General features: G+C 44.2%; 1 protein-coding gene across 5 annotated transcripts in view; it reads right to left on the bottom strand.

Annotated features, from left to right (window-relative positions):
- DENND5A (DENN domain containing 5A) overlaps window positions 1–23442 on the bottom strand; it is a 144305-nt gene that overhangs the window by 39843 nt on the left and 81020 nt on the right. For 4 of the 5 annotated variants that reach the window (XM_075927961.1, XM_075927963.1, XM_075927962.1 and 1 more), the window contains exons 6-11: window positions 13789–14106; window positions 11449–11664; window positions 10284–10518; window positions 9712–9862; window positions 8516–8609; window positions 1981–2112 (exon numbers count right to left, since the gene is read on the bottom strand). In XM_075927961.1, coding sequence (XP_075784076.1) covers window positions 1981–2112; window positions 8516–8609; window positions 9712–9862; window positions 10284–10518; window positions 11449–11664; window positions 13789–14106 — 1146 coding nt within the window. Of the gene's footprint in view, window positions 1–1980; window positions 2113–5833; window positions 5942–8515; window positions 8610–9711; window positions 9863–10283; window positions 10519–11448; window positions 11665–13788; window positions 14107–23442 lie in introns of all 5 variants that reach the window. The other variant, XM_075927965.1, reaches the window with a different exon arrangement.

Below are 23442 nucleotides of genomic sequence, written 5' to 3'. Positions count from 1 at the left end.
CACAGAGTGTTAGCGTGTAGTAGTTTACACAATTAACCGATAAACCTTGCTTATCAGTTAATCTTAATGACTACATGCACGCCCGCTTGCTGTCTCTGCATCAGAGGCATCTACGAGAGGGCAGGTGGGAGCTGGTGCCCATGGGGTGCCAGGATCCCCCTGCACTCACTGTGCTGCTCTCTCTGACAGAGAGGGGGCAGCAACGCAGGAGGTGAGGGGTGCAGATGGGATCCAGTACACATGGGAAGCCAGCTTGCTCCACGTATCAGCTCAGCTCCCACGGAGCCGCCTGTTCCTCCTCCCAGCCAGAGAGGGTGGCGAATGCAGAAGGTGGGGGGGGGGGGGGGAGGAAAAGACAGGACAGGAGAGAGACTGTACACATGGGAAGCTGGCTTTCAAGCCGCCTACCCTACCCCACTCCTACAGAGGCATCAGCGCAGGGGGCAGATGGGAGCCAGCTTAAGAGCCGGTTGCCCAAGAGGAGCAGCACCCACCAGACTGCATGTAAACATGTAACCTCTAAAAAAAAAAATCCAGTGGTTACAAGTTTGCACAAATACATGTTAGCTAACATCCCTACTGTGGGGCTTACATATTCACTTAATAAAAATGTATCATTTTTACCAGGCATTATACACAATGGTCCAAATTATTTAACTCTGACTTCAGGGACCAATGTAAGAGTTTACAAAACACAAGAATATCCATATTGGCTCAGATCAATGGTCCATCGAGCCAAATATTTGGTCTTCCAACAGCAGCCAATGCTAGGTGCTCTGGCGGAAATGAACAAAACAGGCTGTCATCAGGTGATCGATCCCATTGCCTATTCCCTACTTCTGGCAAATAGAGGCAAAGGACACTATCTCTGCTCATCATGGCTAGTAGCCATCTTTTTGCACACTGCTATAGTCTTCGCCTCCCCAACATCTTCTGGCAAGGAGTTCCACAGGTTGACTCTGTGTCGTGTAAAAAATACTTTCTTATATGTTATTTTTAAACTTGCTGCCTATTGATTTCATTTGGTGACCCAATGTTATGAGGAGTAAATAGCACTTCCTTATTTACTTTCTTCACACCAGCCATGATTCATAGACCTCTATCACAGCGGTTCTCAAACGTTTTGGGCTCCGGAGCCCTTTACATGTGTAAAAATGTATGTGGAGCCCCAGCAGTGTGTGTTAATTGCGTTAGTTCAAGGTATTTCTCAATTATGCTTTTGAAGGTTTTCCAGTTTGTCAACCTCACGGAGTCTCTGGAGAAGTCTCGTGGAGCCCTGGGGCTCTGCGGAGCACAGTTTGAGAAACACTGCTCTATTATATCCCTCCTTCGTCATCTATTTTCCAAGCTGAAAAGTCCCATTCTCTTCATATGGAAGCTGTTCCATATCCCTAATAATTTTTGTTACCTTTCTCTAAAGAGTTATTCTTTTTACTGTTACATGAAACAACAAATTAACTTTGATGATGTGTACTCAAATATAATTAGTCAAAATTCTACAAACTGGGGCCAGATTTCATGGGAAAGGAGTGTTTTCTGCAGTTCATTAGCTCACTTCATTTTAACAATTAAATAGGGAATCTAGCTTTTCACTGCAATTTCTCTCTTGTAGAACTATTTAAAAATATTCTCACAACACGGCATTTAAGGACTAGAAAATGTATGGCTGGGAACAATCCTAGACTGGCTGGAAAACAAAAACCTACCAGAGCATCTGATCTTTCTTATTTCTCTAATTTTATCTGTATAATAGATCTTCTAATATGAAAAGTCTCCCATCTTTCCCAGATATTTAAAAACATATCCATTTATCTATTAAAAGAGACATACAGATGCCCAAAGGGGACAGTTTATACCCATTTCAGATTATGCATACATCTGAATTTGTGTGTGCATAACAGGTGAGGTTTTCTTACTACAGTTTTTCTAACTGTAGCCCAGAGAGATGGGGGGGGGGAAGAGTCATTTTCTCTACATTACCTTATTTCGACATTCCTTCAGTAAACCTTCAACAAATTTCCAGTTTGTTTGTGCAATTACTGATGGAGAGAGATTAGACAGCTTAGGCTGACGAATGGTGCTGCCCAGATTCCTGGCTTCTTGGATATACTTCTGTACAAAAAAAAGACAGAAAAAACAAATGTACCCAAAACCAAGAGTGACAAAATGGTACACAGTAGCTATGAATCAGTGTCAAACTTAATCTGTCTTTGCTGCCTCATGCCCAAGAGGGGAAAAGATCACATCTTTCAGAAGAATGCTCTTTTATAAAGGATAAAGACATTTACTGTATTGTTTAACTGAGCTAAAATCCCATTTAAACTACCCAATTAGCAAACACAACACGCAACACAACACAAAACTGTTTGGACCCATAGTTTTAATTTCTCCCTCTACTAGTATGGAGTGGTTTTTTTTCCCCCTCCCCCTCAGAAAAGAAAAAGACTTGTTGTAATCATAACTAGACATACTTGATATTACTAAAAACAGGTTTCCTAAATTATTTTGTAGGTAAGTGATGATGCTTTAGGTGAAGGTGCAAGGGTGACAGTATATCTACACTGCACTTAGACCCCTGCAGCTGGCCTATGCCAACTGACTTGGGCCAAGGGGCTGTTTACCTGCAGTATAGACAGCTGAGCTCAGGCTGCTCCAAGAGAGTCCCAGAGCAGTCTGCCTCCCCGTCAACATCTACATGGCAATTAAATAGCAGCTTAACCCAGCAGCTCGGCTTAATGTACAGGCAGTCCCCGGGTTACGTACAAGATAGGGACTGTAGGTTTGTTCTTAAGTTGAATCTGTATGTAAGTCGGAACTGGCGTCAGCCGCTGCTGAAACTGATCAGTTTCAACCGCAGCTGAATCTGGATGCCAGTTCTGACTTACATACAGATTCAACTTAAGAAACCCAGGTGTCCCCAAGTCAGCTGCTGCTGAAACTGATCAGCGGCTGATTCCAGGAAGCCTGGGGCAGAGCAACTCTGCCTCGGGCTTCCTGTAGTCAGCCGCTGGTCAGTTTCAGCAGCGGTTGACTTGGGGACGCCTGGGGCAAAGCAGCTCGGGTGCTGCTGGGTTGGTCCGGAGCGGCGCTGCGGGACCAACCTGGCAGCCCCCAGCTGCTCTACCCCGGGGGTAGGTAAGAAAAGCCTGGCCTGCTGGGGGGGGGGGGGCACTAGCTGCACCCCCCCCCCCCAGCAGACTAGGGAGACGGGGGTGGCGGGACCGCCCAAGTCCTCCACAGCTTTGCTCCGTCTCCCTGGTCTGCTGACCTGGGAGACGCGGAGCAAAGCCGCAGAGCACGTGGGCAGCAGGACAGTCCAGGCGCGCCGCGGCTGTCCCACTGCTGGCGTGCTCCAAGGCTTTGCTCCCCGTCTCCCTGCAGACTAGGGAGACGGGAAGCAGGCGGCGGCTTTGCTCGGGTGTCCCTGGTCTGCTGGGGGGGTCCAGCAGCTTTGCTGAACCCCCCCCAGCAGACCAGGGAGACTGGGAGAAGCTTTTCTCGCCCCGGAGGACACGGGTGGCGACCCGCCGCCCGTGAGCTCTGGGGCAAGAAAAGCCCCGTTCGTAAGTGCGGATCCAACATAAGTCGGATCCGCGTTAAGTCGGGGACTGCCTGTACACATATCCAGCTACACAACCGTTTTTATACCGTAGACCAGCAAACACATTCACAAACTTTTGGTGGCCCAGTAAAACTTTATTTGCATATTTGTGTATTCATTATGTACATAATGAATATGCAAATAAAATTTTACTGGGCCACCAAAAGCCCCAACCCCCAGAGCCGCTGTGAACAGCTGGCTTCAACTTTGCCCGCCCCACCACCAGACCCTCCCCAGTGCCAGATCCCCACTGCACCCGACCCCTGCAAGACTCCCCTAGTACCAGCCCCCAGTCCCCAATATTAGCCCCAGGTCCAGACCCCCCAATGCCAGCCCTACCCTGTAGCCCCCCCACTACTAGCTCCAGCTCCTGAGCCCCCCAGTGTCAGCTCCCCTGCCTGCACACCCCACTTCCCCTTGGTGTCAGCCCCCACCTACAAAGCCCCCCCCCCCCATTTCCAAAGCTCCCCAGCACTAGCCTCACCCCCAGAACCTGCCCTGCTTCTCTTCACATAGCCCTGAGCTGCCTCCCAGCTGAGCACTGCTGCCTGGGTGGCAGTGGCTCTAGGGCTGGGGTATGCCACCCAACGCCTCTCCTCCCATTGTGGCTGTTGGGAGGGGCATGTCCTGCCCCACCTCTCAGCCAACCAGCCCCAGGCAGGGGAGGGGTCTGCTCTCACTATCTTCCTTATCATTAATGTGAAGGGCGGCTCAAGGAAGCGTAAGCTCAAGTTAGTTCAGTTGTATATGATTTTTTTCAAGATAGTTTCACAGAAAAGACCTTTACACAAAACGATCATCTGCATTTCTCAAAAGCAGAATGGAACGAACCAGATCTTCTCCCCACAACTCCTGTAGTAAAGCAGATCAAATCAGAGAAAGAGTAGGAGAGTTGTTTTTGGCATCCTTCGAAGAGCAGTATGCTGACCTTCCTGCAGATGAGTGTCAGGGTTACCTGGACACACAATGTGACACTAAACCCCTAATGAAAAATCAATAGCTTAATCTTCTCTTGCTTGCTGCATGCACCAGGTATCCATAAGAAAACCCACAACCCAGCAGCCTGAGGGCTGGGCACAGATGGCTGGAAGACGGGAAAGAGGCTGCTTGGAGTGACCCACGCAGTGACTTGGGCAGGAAGTGGCAGGTCCCAGTGTGTGGGGGCAGTTGCACAGGGATGAACGGCTCAGCATTTGCATAGCTGCAGCCCCCAGCAATGGCGCTGCATGGGAGAATTGTGCCACCAGTCCCGGGCCGCTCCCGCCAGCCTGTGCGGACTACGGGCCCGGCTCAGAGCCAGTGGCTCCTGCAGATCCCCTGCTGACCAGAGCAGGGCTCAGGCACGGAGGCCAGTGGACAGGGAGGCCTGTCACACCAAGCCTGGGCCACGGCAGGACAGACCATGCCAGGTGGGAGTCACACTCACCCCTTCACGGTGTGGCATGACTGGACCTGCACTGCGCAGTACCACCCAAATGACCTCTCTTTGAGCTGCTTCACAGGAAGAGCCTTGCTGGGCTCCGCGTGGCACCTCTCCCAACAGCCATGGCAGGCAGGAAGGCGCTGGCAGCATACCCAGCCCCGGTTCCCAGAGCATCCGTGGCCTGGCAGCCAGCAGACCAGCAGCTGGGAACTGCTGACGTAGAATACATTGCTGAAGTTGGCTTACATTAAGCCGAGCTTGGCAGCGTCCACACCGCAGGAGGCTGACTGGAGCAAATACTCCCATTCGCTTCCCTTACTCCTCACAAAAGCAGGAGTACCGGACGCTGGTCAGGGTGGACTCTGAGCTTGATTTAGTGAGTCTTAACTAGACTGCAGTGTAGACATACTTAACCGGTTGACTAAAGGCAGAAGCTACACTAAGGAGTATAATAACTGAAGCAGTAGTCTATTATGAACCAGATCAAATACTACAAATCTAAAAAAGAACAATCAATATTTTAGAGGAAAGCGTATTTCCTTGACTCATGAAGTTTTGAAAGATCTACCACTGCGGTATTCCAATATACATTTCAGCAACACTAGTGAAAGGGCAGTATCTGATTGCTTTGGGTTGAGATTGACTGAAATCTTTCAAACATCATAATGAATAAATAGTGTTTGTAAAAGGCAAAGAAAAAAGAACACTTTATCCAGCTTCTGAAACAGGCTGAAGAACAATGAAATACGTATATTTAACTATGCATTGTTGATGCCATTACTACAGATCACATTAGACATAGGACATACCAGGTAAAGCTCTGATACAGATTTTATAGAGGGTTTGAAAGGCCAATCATGCTGGTCCCAGTTTAAATATAGTTGCAAATGAAGCTCAGGCAAGGAAAAGTCCAGATGCTGGCAGGAGAGGATTGGTAGCAAACAGACAGCCCATGTTAAGCAAAAGTTTGATAAGCAAATATGAAGTAATAAAAGCATGCATGCAAAAAACAGAAAAGATAACAATTAAGAAACAATTCAATGCCATTTAAATCTCAGACCAATAAATAAATATGCAAAATAAAACCTATAAGTAATGAAAGCTTAAATAAAGTAAAGCGCAAAACAAGCATTTAGACATAACTGATTAAATTAAATACAAAATTTAAAAGAATCACATCCTTTACTGCACTCTCATCACGAAGCTTCACAAAATTTTAGCAGCTGTCAAATCTCAATTTCAATGTTTCTTTCTAGATAATTGCCTCAGGTGCTCAAGTTAATTTTTATTTTTACCAATTGCCTACCAGCCACAAGGGTCACCACTATTCTCCTCAAAAATCACTCAAAATTAATCCCTGATGGCTGTTACAGACTAATGGGGAAAATCTGGAATTACAGGAGTGGGGTTCCACACAGATATAATGCGACCAATACATTTTGGCATCACTCCAAGTAAGTATCTAAAGTGAGTTACTAATAAGTATCTAAAGTGAGGCCAGAATAATTCCATCTGCTGCACACATATTTACAATATGCTTCATAAGATATATTAGTTACCTAACATATTAAGGGGCTGTGTCTAGACTGGCAAGTTTTTCTGCAAAATCATCTGCTTTTGCAGAAAAACTTGCCAGCTGTCTACACTGGCCGCTTGAATTTCCGCAAAAGCACTGACCATCTCATGTAAGATTGTCAGTGCTTTTGTGGAAATACTATGCTGCTCCTGTTCGGGCAAAAGTCTTTTTCTGAAAAACTTTTGCGCAAAAGGGCCAGTGTAGACAGCAGAGATTTATTTTCCCCAAAACAGCCCTGATGGCGAAAATGGTGATCGGGGCTTTTTTGCAGAAAAGCATCTGTGGCCAATCTAGACGCGCTTTTCCGAAAATTCTTTTAGCGGAAAACTTCATGCCAGTGTAGATGTAGCCAGGGTGTGTCTAGACCACAGGGTTTTGACGACAAAAGTGGCCTTTTGTTGACAAAACTATACCTGCGTCTGCACTACTGCCGAGTTCTGTCGACATAACATCGATAGAACTCGGCAGTTTTATTGACAGTGGTAAACCTCATTCTACGAGGAATAACACCTTTTGTCAACAGAGTTCTGTCGACAGAAGCCGTTATTATATCTACACTGCCCTTTGCGTCTACACTCTCATGTCAACAAAGCGGCTTGCTTTGTCGACAGAACTGGATGTAGTCTAGACGCTCTTTGTCGACAATATCTGTCGACAAAGCCCCTGTTGACAGAAGCCTGTAGTCTAGACATATCTATAGACAGCTGATCTCTGATAATTAACCATTTGCCAAGTATATTCAGCTTTAGTTAAAAAAAATTCCAGGAAAGCAGGAAGTGACTCTTTACATGTATAAATTACAATTTGATACCTCCATGGTTCATATGTGTCATCACCGTATTTGTCAAAAGCAATGTAAGAACTACCTACTACTCAGTTTTCTTTTGCCTCTTCTAAATGGAAGATGTCAATGAGAAATAGCACAATACACAACATGTGAAAGCAGTACATATTCATTATTTGTAGATCTTAAAAGTGCACAAACCCTTTTTTCTTTTTAATATGGTTACAAAAAAGGGGTGACAATTTTATCTCCAACTACAATTTTTATGACCAAGTCACAAAACCTTGGAAAATAAGGTTTATAATGGAAAATATAGTTCAACCTTTCATATCATTGTTCACATATAATAATGGAGTGAACGAACAAGAATATATATTTTAAAAATCTGTTTCCTGCAAACATCTTGGTATAAACTTTAACAAGAGCAAAATTAAATGATTCTTCAACCCAATATAAAATAGTGTATCCTAATTTGTTTATATATAAGCACATATCAAAAAAATAAATCGAAACAGTTGAAAAATGTTTTTTATACATTGCCATATTTTTTGTACAATGAAGTTCAGAGAAATATTTTGTTCTTGCTTAAGTAACTGGTATCATATGACTCAACTAATACCAGTTTTAAAGGTTCACATAGGTATTCTTGGAATTTATTCATTTCAGGCCAGGCCCTCTCCTCGAAACACAGAAGTATACTTATCAAAGGAACATCACTTTTTATAAAATGGGAACTATTTTGAATCCTCCCAAAGCAATATATTTATAGCTGAAAATCAGCACTTTCAACAATGTACCCTTCAAATGCAGCCCAAGACTTAAATCAGATCATGCACATCTCTCTGCATACTGGTATCGGACTTTTGCGACATTTAACCACTGTAACTTAATTCCCATGTTTTACCATTGGTTTCATATTCATGGGACAGATCCTGACTTGCCGACATAGCTCCTTTAATGTCAATGGAGCTATGCATTTTACACTAGCTGAGGATCTACTCTAATTTTTGAAAGATCAGAATAAGGAATAGCTGAGGTTTAGTATGGAGTAACTGATTTGACATTCTGCAGGGAAGAAAGTGACACTTCTGTAATAAAAATCATATTGTACAATTACTGAACAGTCTTCACCTCTCTCTGATCATTGTCAAGACGTAGGTGCTCAGTGTGTTGTTTTTGTCTATCTTTCCGCCTCCACTGCGCGGGAGCATTTCTTTTTGTCCATCTACAGATCAAACAAGATTATTCATTAGATACCAAAAGTTCAGCTGCAGAGGAGCAAAGGTTTCCATTTTAGATTGCTAACAGGGTCTGTCCACATTACAAAAAATACTCACTGACAACGGGCATTAGCAAGAGGCATGCCAGAACCAGTGCCAAACATAGGTTAGCTACCAGCACACACAAGGAAGACTGTATTTATCACCTCTTTGTAAGTAGCGAACCAGTGATGTTTGAAAATAAAATCTTCCTGGAAGAATATCTTCTTAGGGAAAAAGCAAAAACATGGTCTTGGGCACTTAGTTTCTAGTTTCCATTTCTTTTAGACTTCTTGGTTACCTCTGCAGTTACTAATCACTTCTACCTCTTTCCTCCCACATTATGAGACGGTCCCGTATGTTAAGCCAGGACTACTCAACACATGGCCAGTGGTGCAGTTTGTTTGCGGCCTGCGGTGCAGTTTGAGTTTATGCAGGGCTCAACACACTGTCCATAAGTGGGTACCAAAACAAACAAGTAGTCAATATAATGGGCTTCTGTTGCAGTTTAGTAGTTAAATTACTGCATTGTCATTGCTCATGAAAAGTGCTGTCATATGGGAGGAAATAGGGTAAATAGTACATTTATTAATATCAGCAGAACTGACTTAAATGGGGCCTGAGTGTTGTGTAGTCTTACTTTAATTTTTGTATTCATGCCCATCAGTGTGAAAGAAGCTATTGCATATATATTTGCATGTATATGCAACCACACTTAAGTTGCAGCCCTCAGCATGTGCTGTGAGTATCACTGTGGCCCCCAGGGTTTCCAAAATTGAGTAGACCTGTGTTAAGCCATTAGCTCATAACTGAACTGTAGCACAGGACTCTCTTTTAATCTGTATCAATTAAAGTCACGTAAAGACTTGAACTCTGTCCCTACTGCAATAATGGCCTCCTTGGTTCAATTTGTTTACTAAAAGGATCCTGGAGAGTCCACCAGATTCTAGTGTCATTCTGACATTTCTCATGAAAAAGTGATTAAATTTGCATTTTTGACATCTTAAATTTGGGCTTATGCTTTTGATGTCACCAATATCCAAAGCACTATAAAGTTTGCATACTCACTTGTTGCTTGCTGGTCCTGTGGAGAGTACGTCAGACTGAAGTTTAGGGAAAAACCCAAGCTCATACTTTCCTTGTCCAATCTTCATATCTAACAAGTGTGGGTGGACTGCAGTGTGATCTATTTTCACAAGTCTTAACTCAATAGCTTTCTCTGAAAGTTTTTTTTTAAAAAAAAAAGACATTTCTTAAGCATGTAACTTTACAGATAGCCAGTGCTCTAAAAGTGAACAAGTCTCTACTGTAACAAAGGACTGCAACCAACAGCAGGGAGATGCTTGTCTTATTGGGAACGTCCCATCCTCAGGCAGGTGATGAGGAGAACAGAGCTGATTTCATCCTTTGCAGATCTCTCTCAAAGAGCTATCTCGCTATCTCAGGTTCTCCCATTTCCCTTTCCATGAGAATTTATTCCTACACCAGAGCCTCACTCTTCAACTCTTCTCTTTTGTTTTTAAAACTCTAAGACGTTTAGCTTCAAATTATGGCAGATAAAATTTCTTATCTTAACAAGTTGTCTAATTTTGAAGATGCTAGTGAGAATCACTTTACTTGTAAAAGAAATTTACTCTTACCTGCCTCATCAATGGTAGTACACTTTTGATACATAGATGTGCGCAGAGTTGGCGTCCTAACATTTAACAATCTAATTTTATCTACTCTAGAATCAAACACTCGCAAAACTGGGTCTTTGTCATCTTCATCATGGCACATAATCTTATTGTCAATAAAAGATGCAAACATCTGTGTCTCCAGAAATCTTGAGAGAAAAGGCAAGTAAGGTTCAGGCTGGTCTGATAGGAAAGATGCCTAGTGAAGAACAAGAGACAAACTTTATTTTTTTATATATTATACATGTATGAATGATACTCTGTTACAGTTCTGTATTTCATTTAAGCAAAAATATTTCTAACCAAGGACATATTGAAGAGTTTGAGACACATCTAAAACCTTTTGTTTTTGAGGAGGGAAGGGGTTGGAGACATTGTCCCATTTTACTCTGCATGCCAACTCCATCTTGAAAAATATACTATGCACATTTTTTTAGTTTGCCTGACAATCATCTATTTTCAGCACTTCATTTACAACAAAAATATAAAACGGACATTAGAAAAACCCAACATTTTGAGATTTTAGCTGAGCTGATCTCCCCTTGTGGCTAAACCAAGACTGTATATACACATTATACACTTATTTTTTGAACCAAAGCCCACTGAGGTCAATGGGTGTCTTTTCACTGGCTTCAGTGGACGTTAGTTGAATCAATCCGAGAACGTAAGTCTTCCCGGCCCGTGGCAGCGAGCCTTCAAGCCCAGGTCGACCAACACAGGCTCATGCTACTGTTTTAAAAACAACTCAATCAACATTGCTCCGCAGGCTAGTTCTTGGAATCTGAGCCTTACGGGAGCTGAGGAGAACCTGTTGTCATCTACCTCATTTTGTCCTCTACCACCAGCACTAGAAGATCTTCAAATCAAATACATACCATTAGTAGAATAATGTATCAGCATTAGTAGAATAATGTATCAAATGTATACATTTGATAATGTATCAAAGTAATAATAATCAGCTCTTTCACAGTTGATTGGAAGGGTTCAGTGAAGAAACTAAAATGTTCACAACATACCTTTCCCACTCCAGCCCCATTTTCTGACTACCTCTAATAACTTGTACTTTCAGATTTCAGTAATAACTATTTAAACAAATATGACTATGCTTTGTCCTTCTTTTCTAACTTACTTTATCGAAGTTCTGCATCTGCTCCCTGTTGGTAAACCAAGACTCTTTGTCCTGACTGGGCTGAATGACAAACACTTCATAGTCGGCGAACATCTGCGTAAAACGGTTGGCAAAAACTTCTCGGATTTGAATGTTCAGCTGGTAAATCCGGAATTCTTCTTCTTCACACTGAACTTTGAGATCCTTGTTGCTACTGGTCTCCTCTCGTACTTCCAACTGAGAGAGTAAGAGAACATGCAAGAACAAAATGTATTCCTACCTTCATAGGTGGTTTAGGTACATAAGGAATTAAGGCCCACTTTGTTATCCAACTGTCATTTCTCCAATAAATATTCTAACCTATAACCCATGAAGTTCTAAACAATGCGATCAAGGAGAGTAACATTTAATAATTCACCTGTTAGTATACGAGATTAGAGTTCCAATCATTAATATTCAAAATGCTAAAAATGAGCATTTTAAAAAGATAGATAAAATATTGAAAACACAGAGATCATTTACTTTCTTTGTTCTTTAAATAAAAACACTTATGAAGACACATGAGACTTTATTATCCACACATTTTTAGGTGATTATGCACTTTTCAGGTGGATCATAAATCCGTATTTCTTACTAATCCAAATCATTATGTATTGACCTTCATATTAATAAAGAGGTGCATAATCAAAAAAAGTTCTGGCACCCTTTATTTGAAAACCATACCCTTTCTCCAACAGCCAAAAAAATGCAGTAAAATGTCATTTCAAAAAGGACATGGGCTGAGGTTTTCTAAATTACACATATGATCTGGAGGCTCATTTCCCATTAATTTTAACAGGAATTGGGTGACCGATTCATTAAGAAACTATGAAAATCTCAGTCATGACCAACTATGTACAATTTCTGGAAGAGTGCATATTCATGTATCTCGACTCAGTTTTGGGATGTAGTACTATAATAAATAATTTCATGGAATTAGTCTACTTTATGACTTGCACCCACATACAACAGCTATCCAGTGCATTTTAAGCCACACTGATGACACTAGCAAGCTTCAGTGTGTGGTACAAAGTCTTTAGCCAAAGACCAGCTGTACCCATAGATTCTACGATGATTTCTCTCCAGTTCTTTCCGACTCTATCCTAGATGTAGTGATTAAAATTTTGAAATTACTTCTAGCTTCAGAGCCAGGCACTACAGGCTAGTCAATTCAGGATTGGTTTTTGTTTACCAAACAATTTAAAAAGAAAAAACTGCCGAAGTTATGCCCCTACATCCAGAATCAGACATTTTTACATAAAATTAGTAAATGGGGAAGGGCAGCTTCGAAACAATTTTCTAAAATGGAGGAAAGTGCAGTGAGGCCAGAATGCACAGAAACTCACAGGAGATGGACACTCCCACTATTTGCCAATGCAATAAGCAAAACAAAAGCTTCTTCACAATTGCCCCCAGCCCAAAGAAAAAACAATGCAAGAGAAAAATCTGAGAAAACAGAACTGATTTGAGAGTCTAGTATCAACAGCTGAATGCTTACCTTTTCTACCCTAATGCAATTTTCTTTCCCCCACTGCAGCTCTACTCCCCAAAGCAGTCCTACAGCAGTCAGTTCCTTCATTTAATCTCCCCTCTTGTAACACTAACTTAAGCACCACAAGCAAGAACCAGCCTGATAAAAGGGGATATCTGTGGGGAGCAATTTAAACATGCAAGACAAACAAACCTTATAGAGAGAATCTTCCCTCCATATCCAAAACGTAAAACTCAAACCTTGGAGTCCTTTCAATAATAGGCTGGTAGGGTCCCATTTTTAGAGGTCCTGAGATTCTCTGAGCCATACATGCTCAGTATCTCTGAAAACTAGGCCCTAAATGCCCAAATATTAATGAATAAAACCGCCAAGCATCCCTGAGGCAGGTACGGTAATATCCACATTCTACAGGTGGAGAAACTGAAGCAGGGAAATGCCAACACATCAATTTCTACGTGTTATTTGTGGCGACTAATCAGTGTTGACACATATGCACTTTTTCCTGTTGGAAAGACACTACCAGAAGGGGCGGACCCCAGTGTAGTGGAAGATCTTAGTGTCTTAGGCAACTATTTTTAACATGTCAAGAGGGCAAGGCAAACGTTTGGTGGAGCCAAAGAGTTAACCTCAACCATATCCAAACAACTCACCTCTGTCTATACTAGGATGTTAATAAGGGTTAATTAATGTACTAAAAGTACATTTATTTCTAGTGAGGTAAGGCCCAGGTGTTTAGACCATCACTCCCTAAATCTCTCTCACTCATTTGCCAATCACCACAATCCAACAGTACAGCTCCCAAAGAGAATACATGCAATTCCATAACTTACCTTTTCTAGGCTCACCCCTGTTCTTTTCACAAGTGCTTGCAGCCTTGCTATGGTCTCATTTTCCTTTAGCAGTTCATAGGAATTTAGAGGTGACCCAGCTATGTTCCCATTTCTCTTATCAGAAACTATATCACATACTCGGAGGTTTTTCATCTTTGAGGCACTTTCACTACAGTGCAGGTTTCCCTCGGGTGGAATTCCAAAAGCCATTAGGATCTCAGAGATTTCCTGAATGAATTCAAGCTTATTGGGGAATTGGGGCAAATCCTCTGGCAGTTCAATGAAATGGTTGTCTATGTCCACAAAGCATAGGTTGGCCTGCAAAAGTAAGTCAGAACAATGTAACAGTAAGCTTCAAACAAAAAATGTAAATGCTTTATAAGAAAGCATTTTACCGATTGTATATGGACTCTTGAATGCAAGTCTATAACACAGCCTGAATCTGTTGGCCTTAAGAGCATACTGAAAGGCATGGTTTCCCAATACATTAAGGAGACAGCCATGGTAAGGATCCTGAGAAATCCTAGCCACACACCAAGGAGGACACTAAGTCATGTGCACCTTGGAAGAATGGCTGCTCAAACTCTGCTGCAATCACATAAATTAATGCTGCCCCTTCCATATTATGATAGCCTTGTTCCTCTCAACACCCATGCAGAGTTAAGTTTGTATGGTTAGGATATAAAGGAAATGTTACCTTATTTCTTTATTTCCCAGATTAAAAAAATAAAACTGTGGTGCTTTTTGTATTGTAACACTAACCTTTTTCTAAGAGGCAAGCTCTCTAGGGTGAAGACTGTATTACTGTAGGTCTGAACAGAGCCCAGCATTAGGGCATAAGGTTCTCGGTTGGTCCCTAGGCCCTACGTAACAAACAATAAAACAAAGAGTGGGCATGTGAAGGGCCACTAATGCCACATTCCCTGATTTTTAACACTTGAGCATAATGAATTAAGACCCATGTTCAGTGGGAGGTGCAAAGGGGAATAGTCCATATTCCTAACTAGGACTCAATAACAAGGATTCTTGTGTTTTAAAGGGCTCAAAATTGTTTTCGTGCAGTAAATAAATTGAGTATCATGATGTTTAGCACGAGTTCATCTTCCAGCCCTTAAAAGCAGATTTTTAATGACACGTGCACTGGTTTTACAGTCAGCACCCGTGTAATTTTAACAAAATAAACATTAGGGGCACATATAGCTTCCAGTACTAGCCTTTAGATACATGCCAACTGCAGCTGTTTACATCCAAACATCTGTTACATCTGAAGAGCATCCCTCCCGGGCTTTTTTTAAACCATGTAGCATTCCACGGATTCACGAGTCAGGAAGCTCATGTGTTTTAAGTAGATGATCCTGAATTTAGAAACTTCCCTGGGATTCTCAAATATCAATCAGAGGCTTTAATAACTGAAAGGCCCTATCCTGCAAATACCTACCAAGTGTACAAGAACTTGCAACACAGGGTACTGAATAATTAAGCCTCAGAACCTGTAATTGCTCAGAGCAACAGAACAAAAAAGTTTAATATCTGTCAAGTTGTTTTCGGAAAATTGCTGATGGGGCATCAGGGAAACATCTAATCTCTTGAGGTCAAGCTGTATAGTTTAAACTAATAATGTATAATTAGAGTCTGAAAATATCAAACTACATACTGGTGTAAATAAATGTATCTAGGACAGAGCAATAGCAAAAAGATATACCAAATCTACTACAAAGGCTACCGTTAGCTATAACCTTTAAAACACATTGATTTAAGTCAACCAATAAGAATGCACTGTTAAAAGTAACAAGTACAAATGGAAACGTTAAATTTAAAAAAAAAAATCTATGATTAAAATCAATGTTATTCCTGACTTCAATTGCCATCATTTAAATTAACCCTGTGTTGCAAGACTTCTGCACATTTGCATGATAAATGGGAAAGTGTTGATTTTTAAATTTATTTTCAAGGAAGTGGAAGAGAAAAGGCAGAGTCCATTAACTGACATTGTGTCCATTTGCAGTTACTGTCCCCCCCCCTTTTTTATACTATACAATGCATGAAGAGTTGGATCAATATGTTCTATAGAATTTTAAAAAAATCAAGTTTTTCACCATTCACTTCAAGAGCTCTTATGACTTACTCATGGGAGCATAGTAGGATTGGGTTATGAAAAACGCCCACCTCCAAAAATTATTTCTCTAATATGAGCCAGGTCTTGATTTGCTGTACACACACACACACACTTCTAAAAGTTAAAACTAACTGTACAAGTTCAGTTTAAATAATGAAAAGATATTACCTGTTTAGGGAAATTGCTGATGGGGCATCATAAAGATTCTTTAGTTTCAAAGCCTAGGACATAACCATATTTACTTTGCCAGACAGGACTAAGCCTTATGGCTTATTTTGTCAAACGTCCTGCCTCTTGCTTCAAAAGACATTTAGAAATAGATCACTCATAGGATACATATACACTGCAAAGTCTCACAAGGAGGAGCATCTCAGAGCCCAGGTTCCAGCTTGAACCTGTTAACTTAACACACAGCAATTTTTAGCCATGAAGCTCAAGACCTATGAGCTGGAGTCATTTGACCTGGGCTCCAAGACAAGTGCCATGGGTTGTTCCATTATGCAGGTTGGACCCCCAAAAACTGGGACTCCCTCATTTGGCCCCATCCATGGTCTGGCAGGACAACTGATGTTCCTGGACCAGGGAGTCCTGGCTGGAAACCCCAAAGGCAAAAGGGCTGGTGGCCCCAGAAGCACAAATGGGGTTGTGGTAGCCACAGTAGTGTGGCCAGGGATCCCGCAGCAGTCCTGATAGTGGGGCCAAGGATGCGGCAGTCTGGGCTGCCAGAATGTGGCAGCACAGTTGGGGGAGTGGCTATGACTGACAGCGGTGAGGGGAGGCCAGCTGGGGGCCAGTAGCAGGGGACCTCCCCTTGACGCACTAAAATGTTATGGGTTGAATGTTACAGCTGAATGTCCTGCCTGTAGCATAACCAAACTTTTATGGGCCAAAATAAAACGGGTTTCGAGTCTGTCAATCTTACAAATGGGATGGGTAAATCAATTTTCACAGATTCACATGGAGAAATCCCAGCCTCATAAAGTAAACGGCAAAACTCATTTTAAAGCCAGGAGGGACACTGTCCCTATAGAACGCCATCAGCCCACATCTACGCTATTAAGTGTTGTCAAGAGAACTTGTGTTGATACTCAAAAGACAAAGCAAACATTGCCAGAGGCTCCAGACTTGCTCCCTTTATCAACAGATTATGTCCGTACCAGGGGCACCATCATCGATGGTATGTGCAATGCACTGGGGGTATGTATCCCACAGGGCAGTGTTGTGGAAAGGCAGAGCTCCGAGTTCTCCCACAGCCACCTCACCTACAGGGAGCAGCGCCACGAGCAGCTCTGGGAGCTCTCTGTGCTGAGCAATGTCAGCGCTGCACAGCAGCTTGCACCCCACCCACAGTGGCAGCAATCTGCCTGCTTGTGTGTTCCTAGTCATAGGCAGTTGGTAATGTAGGCAAGGGAAGGCAAAGATTTCTCAAAACTGCCTACATGACCGACCGCCTGAAGCTGGGGCTGCCGCTGGGAAAGGCTGGAACTGCAGCGCGGAATCCCGGCTCTCTCCAGCCCCCAGGGAAGGTGGTCCAGCTCAGCAGCCTGGCAGGGGGAGGTGATGGGGCCACGGTGGGGGCAGTGCGGCTTTCCCTGCCACTGGGGAGGGTCAGCTGGGGGCATCACAATAGTCCCGGTTCTCTACATGGCCAGACAGGATCGGACTGAGGGTGGGATGGGTCTTGCCTCCCCCAGATAGGCTTTCACCCAACACCCATGTTCCTAGTGCAGGGTAGAACAGGAGCAGTCCAACGATTTGTTCTTTGTTCCCTAAAGGGAGCTATGAAAGGGGAGGGGCGCATGCCTGCAAGGCAGCAGAGATCAAAACTCAGCAGAGCCATCAGGGCAGGCATTGTGGGATAATGGCAGAAGTGAATCCTGTCAACAAAACAAACAGCAGAGTCTACACTGGCTCTTTGTCCACAATAAAAGGAGGGGGAAAGAAAAAAATGTCTCTCGTAAGGGTGGAAGTTTTTTGTTGCCAGAACTGGGCGTTTTTCCCCAGTAAAAGTCGCGTTGCATTGTGTACACACTCACCGTTGTGTCACAAAAAGGCAGTTTTTGCTACAAAACTTGGCAGTGTTCATACAGCCTCAGTAATTCCAGAGGAGGACAATGCATCAATGTTTCCCTAAAGGACACTTGAAAGGCAGAGAAAATAGCTTATTCACTTAACAATGAATAAGTTCCCACCCTGTCATTATGCTGAAAATAGAAAAAAAAAAAAACCACCTTCTATTTTGAACATAACAAATGCACATTGTATGAACTGAGACTCCTCTCTTGAATCTGTATTAAACAGAATCAAAGCCTACATGAAACAGGAGGTCTGTCTAGCACAGAATCTTAACCCAGGGGCCACAAACAGACTTTGGAACGTGCCTTTGCCCTCTCCTATTTAGAGATGTAAGGGAGTCGACCACTCACTCAACCCTTGCTGCCTCTATTTCAGAAGCAGCAGAAGGATGGGGGAAGTAGAAGCCACTCCTGGGGGGAGCTGGCTTAAAAGACAGCTCCCCCCAGCACCGTCTTCATGGTGCAGGGGGGCAGAGCTGCAGCATCCCGGAGCTGGTGTGAGCTAACCCCTTTCCTCTGGTAGCTCTGCATTTTAAATGTAGTAAGAGCCAGGCTGCTGCACACCCGACTCCTGCTACATTTAAACTACAGAGCCTCGGCAGGGGTAGCGAGTGCCCCCTTATCGACTAATTGAGTAGTCGATGGAAATTCCATTGACTACTCAATTAGCTGATAAACCACAATTTAACATCCCTACTCCTATTGTGGCTAGATGGGAAGACAGTGTGGAAAAAATTCTTCTTTTGCAACATGGGGTTACAGTATGAAGAAGGCTCAGAAGCATTCATCTGAAGCGTTGAGGTACCTCTCACCTTGCAAGGTTTCAATCCTGCAAAAACTCATATGCTTAGCTTTGCACTCAAGTCAACGAAACTAAGCAGATGCATGGCAGATGCAGGATCAGGCAGCCTGCACCCAGGTGCCTATGTAAAGACACCAGAGACTGACTATGCTTGCAACACCAGGGGATCCTTTAAAAAGGCTAGCTGCATGAGGGCAACACTTGGCCCCGTAAAGCCTGTCTTGCCTAGAGAACATTTTTATGGGTTCTAGGTATGAAGGAAAGTTTCTCTTTCATTCCCACAAGCATCTGTTATTACCTTTTACATGTATTCACAATGCTGCTACTCTTCATGACAAATCAGATTTTGCAGAGGGGAAACACGGCTGGCAGCAGCAGTTTGTAGAAATTAAGGCTAGTACACTGACACTTTAAGGCACTAACTTTCTGGCTGAAGGGAGTGAGAAAATACACCTAGGCTATGTCTACACTCGCGGCTTCTTGCGCAAGCACAGCCGTACTTGCGCAAGAATCTGCAGAGCGTCCACACTGCCCACCCCCTCTTGCGCAAGTAAATTTACAGTACAGCGTGGTAAAAGAGGGCTCCTTGCACAAGAGCTATGCTCTTTTTTAACAGGTGTAAGCCCTCTTGCGCAGGAGCTCTTGCGCAAGAGGGAAGTGTGGACGCTTGGCAGGGATTTCTTACACAAGAAAGCCCTATGGCTAAAATGGCCATCAGAGTTTTCTTGCGCAAGAGAGCGTCCACACTGCCATGGGTGCTCTTGTGCAAAAGCACAGCTTGCACATGGCAGTGTGGACGTTTTCTTGCACAAGACTTCTTGCAGAAGAACACTTGTGCAAGATGTTCTTGCGCAAGAAGCTGCCAGTGTAGACATAGCCCTAGAGTGCAGCAAGTTACAGCACTGCAAAGCACCCATGTGCACAAGGTGAGCACTAAGAATAAGGTTGTTAGCTACTCCCCTCATGGAGGTGGTTTACCTCCAGTGCTGGGAAAGCTCTCTCCCAGCCCTTGTGCAAGTGGCCACACTTTCGGTGCAAAACTCTGTCTCGGCTGTGTTTTAAACTTTTAAGTTTAGACAAAGCCTCGCTCTCCCAAGAGTCTTACAGCTGAGAGGTAGGAACCACTTAACATTGGTCATCACAACTCAATCAGGGTCTGCATGTGCAGCATCCTCAAGAAGTCATCCTACCAGCAAATAGGAGAAACACAAAGCAGCCAGTGTAATTCAAAATAGCTCTCTTGGTCAAGATGATCTAATGTTCTGGAATTCAGAAAAACAAAGGGCTTTTCAACGGGTTTGTTTTGGAACAGTAAAAACATACAAAACCAAAGGAAGAATTTACTAAAATCCAATTGGAGAAGTGAGATCTGTGCCACAGAATGCTGATGGAGACAAGGGTTACACCAACAGAGGGGCAAGCTTTGGCCTTCACCATCACATGTGAATGTCATCTCATCCACATTCTGACTTCACCAGAAAAGAAAAAAAAAATCTGCCCAAGATTACATCAACGTCAGACCAAGTGTTTAACCAAGCCCTCCCCCTCCGGCTCTCCCTACACTTACTGAACAGCACTGCTCAGTCACCCTAACTAGCAAAATGATTACTGTTGGAATTCCCCCAGGCTACCCACCCTGCATTTCTTCACACAGAAAGAACTATGCCAATAAACTCTGTACCATGAAATGCCTCAGATAAGCTGCTACAATATTCTTGCAATTTAGCTTAGCAAGCAAATTACTTGAAAAAGAAATGAAAGGAAACACAGAAAACGTTCCAATGTTATTTCTTACTAGGTTTTTACGATTTGCATGACAGTAAGTGGAACCAGCACTTTGATCTACACGACTGATAAACAAACCATGCCTCCCTCCTCTTCAGCTTTCACAGAAGTGTCTTCCTGTAGAGCCCCTCCCCTTTCCTTCACTGGTTTCCTTAGAGGCTGTGACCCAGTGGCCACAGTGGGCATAATTCTGCAAGATGTTGAGCACTTAGTCTGTAGCGCAGCAAAATATTCAAGCACGTATGCTCAATTTCAAGAAACTGAGGCTACATCTGCAATGTAGCCAGCATCAACGCAACAGAAACCAATGCAACAGCAGCCATTTTAGTGGGTCTTGAGGTGACCCACCAAAACTGAGCAGAGATCACTCTCCAATTGACCCTGGCACTCTACCCCGGCCAAGATAATCTTGAAGATCTGTCTCCTGTGGACTTCATTCAAGCTAACTGCCAATTAACTGGAGTTAGTCAATATGTTCGTATCAGGGATGCAGGGAGCCGACAGTCACTCTGGGACCTGGGGCAAGTTGGGGGACATGTCTGTGCCCCGGCAGGGCAGGAGGCGGCTTCCTGCACTCTCCCACCCCCAGGTCCTGATTGGGGGAGCATGCCAAGCCTCTTCCAGGGCATGGGTGCCTAGTGGAAAGGGGGGGCAAAGGGGCTCCCCCACTCCTTCCTGTTTAGGCCCTGCCCCGTCTGGGGTGGCCTGGGGCTACTTCAAAAAAATTTTAAGTGGCCCCCAGGGCAAAAATTATTGCCCATCCCTGGGGGGGTGGGTCTGAGCTCCCAGACCTGGCGCAAGCCAGAACTGAGCCAGGTTGCCTGCCTTCTCAGCTCCTAATACACTTCAAATGCAGAGCTGCAGCAGGGATAGGTCCTGGACCCATCACAAGCCAGCGCTGAGCCAGGCTGCTGGCCAGCCTGCTAAAATATTTATTGGTGGGAGGGGGGAAGGGGGATGCATGTAGTCTATAGCATTAACCTATAAACTTTTGCTTATCGGTTAATCGACTACACCAGGGGTTCCCAAACTTTTTGACATGGGAACCAGTAAATCCATTCACGGGTTTTTAGAGGACTGGTAACATTCATTTGCATATTCATTAAGCAAATGATGAATATGCAAATAAGTTGTTTCTGCTCCTCCCAAAGCCCTCTGCCAGCTTTAGCAAAGCTTTTGATACGGTCACCCACAATATTCTTGCCAGCAAGTTAAGGGAATATGGATTAGATAAATGCACTCTAAAATGGATAGAAAGCTGGCTAGACCAGGGTTTCCCAAACTTTTTACTTCAGTTGGAACCCATTTTTTTTTCAGTATTGTTTTTTGCAGCCCAAAAATATAAACGCATATAAAAAAAAGAATTAAAAATGAATACATTTTCAGTGTTTCACCCGGCTGCATCCTCCACCCAGCCTGGGCCAGGGCTTGGGGGACCCGGTGCTGCATGGACACTCTGGGAGGCAGGAGCAGGAGCAGACTGGGGGTAGGATATCTGGCTAGGAGGGAGGGTGCATGGAGGGGGAGGGTTGCCAGGTGTCCGGTTTTGTACCGGCCAGTGCTGTATTCAAGGGTTCTGTCCAGGAAACAAATTGAGAAAATACCAGACATAAAATGTCTGGTATTTTCTAATTAGGTAAGTTTTATTATAATTAGGTGGATCAGTCCATAGTGTCTATCAGCCAGGTAGTTCACAACTACTCAAGGGAGAGTTTGGGGGAGGGGGCCAAAATGGAATCCCTGGGACCAGATTCACTCATGTGCCCGGCTCTGCGTGTGCCTGGGTCAGTCCTGCTTCCTGCTGGCCGATTCGCTCCGCTTTTCTCTCCCACCCCTCCTCCCACCCTGCTTCTCCTCCTGATCTCCCCTGTCCAGCCCTGCTGCCCCAGCCTTGCTTCTGGCAACCAGTTCCTCCCCCCTCCCATGATCTCCCCCAACCAGCCCCACTCCCCCCGACCCCCTCCCAGCCGGCCAGTTCTCTCCTGCTTCTCCTCCCGATCTCCCCCAGCCAGCCCTGCTTCTGCCGGCTGGTCCCCCCACAATCTCCCCTGACCAGCCCCGCTCCCCCCAACCTCCTCCCAGCCGGCCTATTCTCCCCCCTTCTCCTCCCGATCTCCCCTGGCCAGCCCTGCTGCCCCCGTCCAGCCCTGCTTCTGGAGGCTGGCTCTCCAGCCTTCCCCCCATCCCCGCCCCCGGGCCAGACCGGCTTCCGCCACTGCCTGCCCCCCCCCCATCTCCATCGGACAGCCCTACTGCCCCCAACCCTACTTCCCGGCGGCCAGTTTCCCCCACACACATACCTCCTCCCAGCCCGCCCCACTCCCCTCCCGGCTGAGGCCCAGTATTTTTTTCCTGCAGCCCGGTACCAGGCCACGGCCCATAGTCTGGGAAATGCTGGACTACACTATTATGTCCCTAGTTCCAGGACACAAAAGTATTAAGAACAACTGAAATCTAGAGTTTATACTTCAGTGTAAACATTCCTGCTACATTTACAATAGCAAAAATCTGTTCTTACATGTCATCCATTTGAAAACTAATGAGTAACTAGTTCTTAAAACTCATTTCTCTTCTATTTGTCTAAATTAAGTACTTCATATTTCTTATTGGAAGTCTATCTCTCGATAAAATGGTTTGAGATAAAAGCCTCAGTCCTCTAATTCCACAAACTGTGTCAAAAATCTGTTTTTCCCCGAGCAATGCAAAAAATAATGAAGTGGCGAATGGGCAAAACTCCTCTCTATTCACACATGCAGGGCTGTAAGGAGTGCAGGGCAAGCAGGGCGCTCACCCCGGGTGCATCATAATCAGGGGCTGTGATGGATAGGGCAGTGCTGGCCAGCATTCGGCGACTAAAGGGTTAAACCTAGGGGGTG

Source organism: Pelodiscus sinensis, chromosome 4, assembly GCF_049634645.1.
Source record: "Pelodiscus sinensis isolate JC-2024 chromosome 4, ASM4963464v1, whole genome shotgun sequence".
Lineage (NCBI taxonomy): Eukaryota > Metazoa > Chordata > Testudines > Trionychidae > Pelodiscus > Pelodiscus sinensis.
The sequence above is the reverse complement of the archived record's forward strand: the minus strand, read 5'-3'. Positions and strand labels throughout refer to the sequence as shown.